Source organism: Erythrolamprus reginae, chromosome 1 (genome assembly GCF_031021105.1).
Source record: "Erythrolamprus reginae isolate rEryReg1 chromosome 1, rEryReg1.hap1, whole genome shotgun sequence".
Classification (NCBI taxonomy): Eukaryota; Metazoa; Chordata; class Lepidosauria; order Squamata; family Dipsadidae; genus Erythrolamprus; species Erythrolamprus reginae.
The window spans coordinates 349,211,724-349,223,107 of record NC_091950.1 but is presented as its reverse complement, the minus strand read 5'-3'; the positions used below and the strand labels follow the sequence as shown (position 1 = coordinate 349,223,107).

The 11,384-nt window shown below is 37.0% G+C and overlaps 1 protein-coding gene across 1 annotated transcript in view; it reads left to right on the top strand.

The window, feature by feature from the left end:
* Window positions 1-5,364: 5,364 nt before the first annotated feature.
* CCDC167 (coiled-coil domain containing 167) overlaps window positions 5,365-11,384 on the top strand; it is a 29,239-nt gene continuing 23,219 nt past the window's right edge. Inside the window, exon 1 of the mRNA XM_070734252.1 lies at window positions 5,365-5,578. Within this exon, the coding sequence (XP_070590353.1) occupies window positions 5,507-5,578 (72 nt within the window). The 5' untranslated portion in view covers window positions 5,365-5,506. The remainder of the gene's footprint in view (window positions 5,579-11,384) is intronic.

Sequence of the window (11,384 nt, the reverse complement as noted above, 5' to 3'; positions counted from 1 at the left end):
AATAGAAGTTGTAAATTTGCATTTGTTTCTATAAGTCTGAGTCTTTGGATAAAAGGAACAAATAGCACAGAGGTGTCATTAAGACTCTTTTTATAAATCCTTAGTGCAGTGCTTCTCAAATAGTGAGACAGACACACACACCCCGGGGGGGGGGGCACAGAGCAATGCCAGGGGGCGCGTGGCCCCAGGAAAACGTCCCTTTTTGCCGCAGGGAGTAGGGGTTTTGGCACAGAACAATAGCACACAGCACAGAGCAGGAGATATGCTGCTAACAGTGCAGATAACAAGTCTTTGAGAGACACCATGGAAAAATATTTAACAGGGATGAAAAGAAAGGAGGAGAGAGACCGAGATAATGAGACAATCATAAGTCTCCCGAAAGCTAAGATGAGAAAATATGACAAAGCATATGTAGCACTTGGCTTCATTGTGACTACAGTGGGAGACGAGGAAAGACCGCTATGTTTACTGTGTCTAAAAATGTTGGCAGGGAACAGCATGAAGTCAAATAAATTAAGGTCTCACTTAAATATATTACACCCCAATCATGCTGATAAGCCGCTTGAGTTTTTTCAGCAAAAACAAGCAAATATTGCAAACAATCATCCCGGCAGAGAGTTGTGGGGCGCAAAATGTTTATTTCTTCTGGGAGGGGGCGTAACAGAAAATAATTGAGAAATACTGTACTGCCTTAATGTGACCCTGAATGTTACTTATGTACAAAGTATCTCACTCTCTCATTGCAGTAATGAAAGAAAACACTACTTGGTGTCACTGAATTCCCTGCAAAGTATGTAAACCTGAGCTGTTTATTTTTTTCTCTAAAAGGAATGGAAAGCACTCGGGGCATTTTCACACAAAAAGCTACGTTAGTTTGAAAGCAGTTGCTGACCTTTGCTATCTCCCAACATTGGTTGTGTTTGCTATCTCCCAACATTTCTTAGTAGCTGCAGCTCATGTCAAGCAACAACCTAATCTATTTTTGTTCTTGTCTGAGATGCTTTGTGGACCTTCTTCAAAATGCTGTAAAGAATATGGACAGCGAAAACACTGGCAGTGGTTGGAAGTGCTTGCTGTCTTTGGGAAAAACAACAGATTAGATTAGATTAGATTAGATTAGATTAGATTAGATTAGATTAGATTAGATTAGATTAGATTAGATTAGATTAGATTAGATTAGATTAGATTAGATTAGATTAGATTAGATTAGATTAGATTAGATTAGATTAGATTAGATTAGATTAGATTAGATTAGATTAGATTAGATTAGATTAGATTAGATTAGATTAGATTAGATTAGATTAGATTAGATTAGATTAGATTAGATTAGATTTATATGCCGCCCCTCTCCGCAGACTCGGGGCGGCTCACAACAATGGCAAAAACAGTACATAGTGACAAATCTAATATTTACCAATCTAATTACAGTTTTAGGTTAAAAAAAATTATAAAAGCAACCCCAATATAAATAAAAAACAAGCACACAATCAATCATACACAAAAACAACATGGGCAAGGGGGAAATGTTTCAGTTCCCCCATGCCTGACGGCAGAGGTGGGTTTTAAGGAGTTTATGAAAGGCAAGGAGGGTGGGGGCAATCCTAATCTCTGGGGGGAGCTGGTTCCAGAGGGTCAGAGCCACCACAGAGAAGGCTCTTCCCCTGGGTCCCGCCAGACAACATTGTTTAGTCGACGGGACCCAGAGAAGGCCAACTCTGTGGGACCTAACCGGTCGCTGGGATTTGTGTGGCAGAAGGCGGTCCCGGAGACTTTTTAACATGTCCAATTTGTGGAAAAACAAAATGCAGCCATTTTCTACCTCTACCTCATGGATGCCCAACCTTTTGGCTTACTTGGACTACATTGACTGAAAAGGAATGATCTTGGGCCACGTAATGTAGTAAACTATATTTTAAAACATAATATGGTTTTATAATATAAAAGCACACAATCATGTTAAAAGTTTACAATCTTACAGGGTTTCATTACAAGCTGTCCATGGTTGTATGTAGCCCATGGCCCGTGGGTAGAAACCCCCCACTCAATTATATGGTTTCAAGAATAGAATTCAATTTAAACAAAAAAACTCAGAAAAAACCAAACCCCAAACTCTAATGTTTACAAATCTTTTTAATACAAGGAGAGACAGGAACTAAGGGTTGCAAACTAAAAGAAAAGTAAGTTCTTCTGCATTTGCATAAATATTTAGCTTGGCTGCTGTATAGGAATGAAGATACAGCACCAACCATTTTGAGATTGAAAAACTGTTATGAATATTGCAGCAATAAGGCAGAATAAATAGTTTTAAAATGAAAGAAAGTGCCTTTAATTCCAAGATCCAACAATTAAAATTTAACATCATTAGATTAAATTTCTATCTATTATTAAGACAAATGAAATAATACAGTTAACTCTATCTCTTCTATCTTTTGCAATTAGTAATATGCAATTAGAAAAATGGCACATTGCAGATGTGTTCACAGAATTCTAGTTATTACTCGAGTCTAGTTGTTGCAGTTTCTTCATACTTTTATATGTCTTACACATAAATGCCATCTAGCTTTAAATAAATAATGAACTCAATCACAGGCTGCTTGGAAAATGGTTATTCAGAGCATTGTTTTTTGCATGAATACAAAACGGTCAACAAAGCATGTTTCCCATCTTATTTCATTAAAAAACACAGTCCTACACAATTGATACACCTGGTTGTTTGATTTAATTGGCTTGAAATCAAGTCTTAGAGATTTTCTTTCTGAATTAAGTTGTTTTGCCCCAAAGAAGTAACAAAATATGGTTTGCATGGAAATAAAACATAGAAAAACAAGGAAATCATATGGAAGTATCTACTAGATGAAAAGATTATCAGATGAGAAGGCATTAAGGGGAGAAATGTCTTCCATGCATGGTTCTAAACAGAACAGGTCCTTTGCATCTGACACATTGAGTCTACGGAGAGGGGCGGCATACAAATTTAATAAATAATTATTATTATTTTAGGAATTTGTAGATCATCATATCACACACACACTCCTTGCAAAATAAACACACCAAGTTCTTTTAAACTTTGTTCATAAGGTTGGATCTCTAACCCCCTTAACTTTCTGGCAATTCTCCTCTGAATCTAATTTAGCTTCCCCATGCCCATAAAAATAAGAAATTATAAACTAAAAAAATATATGTGGGGGGGATATGAAAAAAGACAAGGAAATTCAGCTAAATCTCATGAAGATGTGTGAATTTCAGCTTGCAGAATTCTAGAAACTATCGTGTGGAAGTCATAATATTGTTACCAACAATACCCCCAACCGATTGAGAAACATGGAAAAACACCATTCTCTATAAACCACCATACCACATATTTTCAACATCCACTCCTTATACCATCAAATAATGGTCTAGCGGTCCTATGCAGAACTTCTCATTTCCCCCATAATCTTCACTAATCACAATTACAGGTTTTTGAATTATTCATTTTCCATGTATAAATGAATTGACATACTTAAATAGACCTTTTTCTAAACCGCTATTCATGAAAATCACCGTTTTGATGTGTTCTTAAATCTCCAAATAGCCCAATCACCTTTTGTATTCTCTCATTTTGTTCCCACTCATTCATATCACCTATTTTTGTCCCGGTCTTATTGGCACATAATTCATCCTTATTTCTTTCATTATTACTGGAAACTGGACTGCAACGTGCACATATCATCAACTTTGGATCAGTGGGGAAATCCTTTTTTTTTTTTTTACTAAGGGTTCTGCTTGATGGGCATGGCAGGGAAAGTATACTGCAAAATCCCCATTCCCTCCCCACTCCTGGGGGAAGGATATTGCAAAATCTCCATTCCCATCACACTCTGGGGCCAGCCAGAGGTGGTATTTGCCAGTTCTCCAAATTATTCAAACTTTCCACCTGTTAGAACCTGCTGAATTTCACTCCTGCTATGAATCCTCTCTTCATATCCAATATCAATTCATACATTCTGACTTATATTTGGTCCGTTTTATCTTAATTAAATCTACACATTAACTTTCCAATATATATTCATCAATTATGCCACAACATCAGACAATTTTAATTCAATTCTATTATAGGCTATAGGTTCTATATTATAGGTCCTATTCCCCTTTCCCTTAGTTTTACATAACAATGTGTATTTGTTAATCCATGCTCTATGTCAGTGTTTCCCAACCTTGGCAACTTGAAGATATCTGGACTTCAACTCCCAGAATTCCCCAGCCAGCATTCGCTGGCTGGGGAATTCTGGGAGTTGAAGTCCAAATATCTTCAAGTTGCCAAAGTTGGGAAACACTGCGTCTATATTATATTCAAGTTGTCATCTTCAAGTTGGACTTGTTTACCAACATCATTCTTACTGTAGCCATATGCATGTGTCACAAAGCAGAGCCACAATCTAGTTTTACAATCCAGTTTTAATCAAACTATGCTCATGATAATCTATGCAAGTTAGGAGCCTAAAGATTATCTTGCAAACCAAGATACTGTTACCAGTATCCCCCAATAGATATTTTTTTACTTTTGATGATTAGAAATAGTTTATCGAAGTTGAAACATTGAACTTGATAGAGCAAAGCAACAGTGGCTCTCCAAAATGCCTAGTTCTCACTTAAGTTTGTCCAGTTTTCACCTAATTCTCCCAATTATAAAACTGCAGATTAACACTAAAGGAGTGTAAAATGAAGAAAAAGACAATGATGACCTGCAAACACATTTTTCTGCAAAAGGCCTAAGTAATAGATTTCCAATGTATTTGAGCTAGAATCCGAGAGCATTTTCAAGGAGGTAATGTAACTAGTTTAACTACATTGATTGTGTTGATTTTATTTTGAAACCACTGTAGGGGACAATTTCATTGTTTTTTCTTAATTTTTTATTTATTTTGATAATCACACGTGAAAAAGTTATTTTGCAGGCTATATAAAACTTATAAGGTATCCTAATGATTACCCCGCATTCCACAACTGAAAGGACAGCAGATCACAATAGTTCAGTAGCACTTTCATAATTATTAGCTTGGCAAGAGAGTATCCCACGTCACTTGTAAAATATTTTCAATTTTAAGAGCCACCAACGGGACTCTGGGGTAATCGAGAGGAGACGCCAGCTAAATAATAACAAAAACGGTAAGAAAAACGCATGCACACACACCGATGGGGTTTGTAATGATTTTATTTTCAAGCGACTTAAATGCAAGCCCCCCTCCCCGAAAACAAAACGTCAACGATTATACTGTACATATATAATTATATATCAATCGCCTTTCTGAAATCCTGATGCTTCTGTGGGACAGCCAGAGAAAGCCGACGCCTGGCCACGCCCCCTCAAACATAGCGGGGCCTGGGCAAAAGAAAGGGCAGCGCTGCCCGTGACAAAGATGGCCGCGGCGGTGGTCAAGCCTAGGTTTTCCCTCACCCGAAGAGATCCTACGTCAGCCCTTGGCGTCTGAAAAAATCCGGCCAAGAGAGGAGCGCCGTCGTCCACATGAGCCAACTCGGACCGCGCGGAGGGAGGAAAATGGTTGAGAAAACGGAGGGTTTGAGCATAGCTCAGCAGGTGAGGAGAGCGTCACGCTGCCTTGGCAACGACCCCGGGGAGGCACGGGGCAAAGATGGAGGACCTGGTTGAGGCCTTATTAAGGGGTCAATGAGGGGAGGCGAATTGTCTTCCTCAGGTGGTAGGCAAAATTGGCTCTTCTATGACACGTGGGCTTCAACTCCCAGAATTCCTCAGCCAATCATGCTACCTCAGGAATTCTGGGAGTCGAAGTCCATAAGTCATAGAAGATCCAACTTTACCTACCCAAAAGCCTGAAAGGAGAATGAAGGCCGGGTGAAGAGAGGCCCTGTGAGGAGAAGGAGCTGCGGGGTATTTGGCTGTATAGGTGTGTAAGCTGAGGAAGCCTGCCATAACTCAAGCCCTGCCACATTACCCAAATCTTTCCTGTGAGCAGAAATCAAATGTCATGATTCAAATCAAGTATTTAAATAACAATGAAAATAAATGTACAGTAGTGATTTCTTTGCCATCCCCCCCCCCCACCCAGATTTTACCTTCCCTAGTTTTTAAAGAAAGAAAAACCTGGAGTATATAACTCTTGCCAGTGAATTTGAACCTTGGAATAACCCAGCTTGATAGGTCAAATTTCCAGCAGTAGTTCCAGGGCTCTTTTTAAAAAATGAAAAAAGGAAAGATGTCCTTTTTAAGATGAGATTGGATTTGAAATGGTGTAGGCAGGGGCAATAACAATAGCATTTAGGCTTATATATAAGCAATTTACAGGTTTGTTTGTTTGTTTGTTTGTTTGTTTGTTTGTTTGTTTGTTTGTATGCTGCCCCTCTCCGTAGACTCGGGGCGGCTAACAACAGTGACAAAAAACAATGTAAAAATCCAATACTACAACAGTTAAAAACCCTTGTTATAAAACCAATCATACGTACAAACATACCATGCATAAATTGTAGAACCCTAGGGGGAAAGATTATCTTAGTTCCCCCATACCTGATGGCAGAGGTGGGTTTTGAGGAGCTTACGAAAGGCAAGGAGAGTGGGGGCTATTCTAATCTCTGGGGGGAGTTGGTTCCAGAGGGTCGGGGCCGCCACAGAGAAGGCTCTTCCCCTGGGCCCCGCCAACCGACATTGTTTAGTTGAAGGGACCCGGAGAAGGCCCACTCTGTGGGACCTAACTGGTCGCTGGGATTCGTGCGGCAGAAGGCGGTCCCTGAGATAAACTGGCCTGGTGCCATGAAGGGCTTTATAGGTCATAACCAACACTTTGAATTGTGATCGGAAACTGATCAGCAACCAATGCAGACTGCGGAGTGTTGGTGTGACATGGGCATATTTAGGGAAGCATATTGCATATTGCCCCCAACAATCTGGGTCCTCATTGGAAGGATGGAAGGCTAAACCAACTTTGAGCCAGTGGTGAGATTTGAACTGCTAGCAGTTACTGAAGTAGCCTGCAGTGCTACCCCGGCAGGTGGTTGGATTAGAACAGAGGTCACCAACCTTTCAGATCTCAGGGACCACTAAATTCATAGTTTAAAATCCTGCAGGCCACCAATATGAATTTGAAAAAGATAAGTATTTAATGCAATATAAAAAGTGCAAATAATTTTTCTGCAGAACACCAAAATTTTCTTACGGACCACTGGTTGGTGACCACTGGACTAGAAGACCTCCAAGGTCCCTTCCAACTCTGTTAATATGTTCTTATTCTGTTCTTATTGTCTCTTTGTAGATGAGCAGATTGAAGAATAACAGAATTTTCACACACACATACACACACACCCTGTGGAAAGGGTGGATTAAAAACAAAACCAAAAAGACTAATACAAGTATCCTTCTGGACTCAGCCAGCAAAACACATTTAATGCATTCCCACTGCAACCCATGCCAAGGAAAGTAAGCCATTGGTTCCTGGATTTTCTAAAACACACAGCCCCATTTCAATTTATTCTAGCATAGCCATATAAAGCAGAATTAGTATAGTGTAGTGTCTAATAATTTCCTATTTCATCTGCCATTTGAAATACTGATGGAGGCATTATTTCATTTTGAAATGGATAATTCCTTTTTAATTAACACATTCAAAACAATTTCCAAAAAAGTTTGCAACACAATATAAACAGTTTAAAGCCATAAAAATGAAGAATAAAATAAGTCTGCACAGATATTTGGAAAATAAAACACAGATTCCATTTATCTATCCCAACAGGAGTAGGCAGTTAATTAATCAATTTTATGAATTTAGATTGTCCAATCCATGGCTTCCTGTGATTGGATTTTGGCTCACCTTATTCCCAACTAGGATAACCATTTGTTATGCTTGTAGTTGAACAACATTTCATTTCATTTCTAGATGTTGTGGTCACTATAAACTGGAGATTATAATTCAATGCAGTGGCTTCAATGTAAATTTAATGGCTCTTATTTTTGTTTAAATGCATCATTACAGAAGATACAATATTCTTACTTACTAGTTTGTGACCTTCTGAAGTTTGTTTCCTGCATTACTGTATTACTTTAATTGACAATGTTAAAGTAGAATAAAACACTTTCTTGGTAAAAATTGCAGAGTGTAGAAATTAGCAACCATTTTAGGTGAGAATCAAGAAGTCCTGTTTAGTTCTGATAATAATGCAGTGTTACTTACTGGACATACTGAGCAACCCACTTTGGAAAAACGGCAAGTGAATTCCTGTAAGCTACAGGTGATGAACTTGAAAAGGGCCATAATTGATATTTGCAGTAGCATAGATATTAGAATAAACTATTTGGTTTCAGACTGTAGCAGGGGAGAGGGTTTTTTAAAAAAATTATCCCATGCTAAGCCTTTCTGAAAATTGTTAAAAAAATAACTAGTAGGTCCTTTCTATATGATCTCCCAGTAGTTTATTTCTATTCCATAAGGAGCATTATAGTCCATTTCACCATTTTAGGATAGTAAAATAGGGATTCAATATGTTAACCTATGGGAATTGGCATGGCTTATAAAAATATTTCATTAGTTACCATTTTATATAAATGTATATTTTATCCAGTTTTGAAAAACAAAGTTTAGGTTAGAACCCATGCATATATTACCCTCTTTTTTGTTATAATTACAAGTGCGTAATTTTATTACTTTTTTGTTTGTTCTGGGAAGATTATTTGATTATAGAACTTTATTTGGGGGCAGATAGGAGGAGAATTGACAAGCACTTCCTTGGCATTCCTCCTTAGCTACTTAAACCATTTGCTTTTATATCCATATTTATATACTCAAATGTTAAATGTCTCTGCATGTCTGAGATAAGGATGGAAATAAACCGTGGATTCCTATGCATTATTTGTTGTGTAGAGTTAGAGTCAATATCAAAATATGTGATATTTGATCAAAATAGTGTACAGTCTTAAGTCTTTTTTCCTTCTATATTTGTTTTGATTGCCATTTCTTACCTCCAATCTTGGGTGAAAATTTAGAGTGTAATTTTTTTTTAAAAAAAATCAGATGATTCTGCTTTTTCCACACTTCCGGCAACCATTCCCACTACTGACATTTACAGTTTCAGGAGTTAACTCATTGACATTCGTACTCTTGTGTTGTAAAACCTTCACTAGGCTGCTGTGTTCCTTTTGAGCTTTTAAAAACTTGCCTCAATGAGAGGCAGTGATATGTTGATTTAATCAAAAGAACTTGCTGATCTGAGCAGAGCTACCAAATGTTCACAAATGGGAAATCCTGGAATGAGAATGTAAGGTTTCAAGCTTCACTAATGAAAGTGACACAGCCTGTTTTGCAGTACCTTTAGTTCTCAATAATACTGGCAAATGTTTTCCTTTGTTGCATAGAAATCTTGTTTAAATCATTGCAAAAACTTTTTTTATTAAATGTTTCTATTCCCAGTATCCTGCCAATACAATAGTATGATTTCTAATTCCTAGAACAGTTTGCACATAATGGTAAAAAGGATGTCTATACGAACAATTTATTAAACACATCATAAATATTAAGAGTGGAATCTGTATAAACAAAAAGCTTTTAAGAATCTGAAGCTGTCTAATCAATTCCCAATGAACTATCAGAGTAATTTTTAGTTCATGCATCCAGAAAATTATATCTCACAGCAATCATTCCCCCTAATAGCAAACTTGATAACTTCATTGAATTAGAATGTTGATTTGGTATTTAAAAATATATATCCTTTTTAAACAGCAGCCTAACCAACAATCTAATGTTCTCAGTAGGTTTGAACTGCCACTTTCATCATTCCTAGACAGCACATTTAGTGGTTATGGATGATGGCAGATGATACCTTGGAAAAACATCTTCCAATGTAATGGAATCATGAAAGTTGTAGCCACCTCATTCCTGAAATCAATCTAATGGGGCAATCTAACCTAATGTCATATATCCTTAATTAAATTCAGAAGAGAAGTTTTGGAAAATGCAGAAACACAAATGAAACACCTTTCTACAACTCATTAAAAGAGCTGTATCTTTTTCATGAATTGTGGGATGCAGTAATAATTTATTCATTTATAAATTATTCTTCACTAATGTATTCATCAAGGTATCATTTGATGTCTACATCAGAGGGATTCTTCTGCTTTCAAGGGACTCCCACTCACTCTTTAATACCAGTGTATGTTTGCACTGACCTAAAAATTACTTTTTTTCCTGAGTAATGTCCAGTTATAGTGGATATCAGCTTTTATAAAACTCAAGATGCCATATAATGTATATTAGCCCTACTGATGGCAATCTGTGGTACAGTCAATGTGAAGAGTGCCAATTTGACATCATTAATTCAAATTATCTGCTATTTAGACAAAATTTTAAGATTTTTTTTGAAAAGTTATGATCCCTATTTGTTCATTAACAATTCTTTGGAGAAAGGTATTACTAAATACAATGAAATTATTTCAGTGAAAAGACAGTGAAACAAAAATATGAATTATACAATTGGAAATGGACTGTTACATGTTGGCAATATAGCATTTTGACTCAAAATACATGATTGTATTGGGATCGTCTACTAAGAATAACATTTAGCAATTTTCCCTATTGTTACTAAACCTACCAAGGGCTCTTTTGAGTACAGAAGTATGGCACACATTTCTCAGCAGATGGTTTCAATTAAACAAGTAAAGGGAAGGCAAAAAAAAAGAGCTTTAAAATATACATAAAATTAAAAATCTGAATTTTCCTCCCTGCTTTTACTTCTAATCTTTGTTTTCCAGTTACTCTTTTGCTGAATTTTAAATTGTTGCCTTCTTAGGATTGTTGTATTTTCTTTTGTATCCTAAATAAACTCTCTGTGTTGAACATCTGCATAACAAGTAATAGTTGACATTCTCAACTTTTGCCACAATTTCCCTGGCATGAGAATATGTTTATCTCAAATGTTTATACTGATTTTATGGCTGTATTGTAAGATACTATCTGTATAAAAAATACTTCACTGCAGTCATAAATTCAACCAATATTGAAGTATTGTGACATTATTCACATAAGGCGGATAAGAGAGGGTAAAATAAGCATTTCAAATAAACTCCCCAATGGAATTGATCAGTCATTTAAGCATGAGCAGACTAAATTTAACTCCAAACATACCTGTTGTTGTTTGGAGTTAAATAAGCTCCTGCCAGAAGAAGGACTAGGCTAGATAGTCAAATCCCCTGTATTGTATGAACTACCTACTAGAGCACCGGTGGTCGACGAGAACATTTTGTTAGTCCACAAAAAAATTATTTGCATTTTTTATATTGCACTAAATCAAGGATTCTCAAAGTACGACCTCTGGGCCAAGTACATGCAATGAACGCATATTGCTACAGAGAGTCTCTTCCTTTGGGGTTTTTTTCGTGCAGGTCG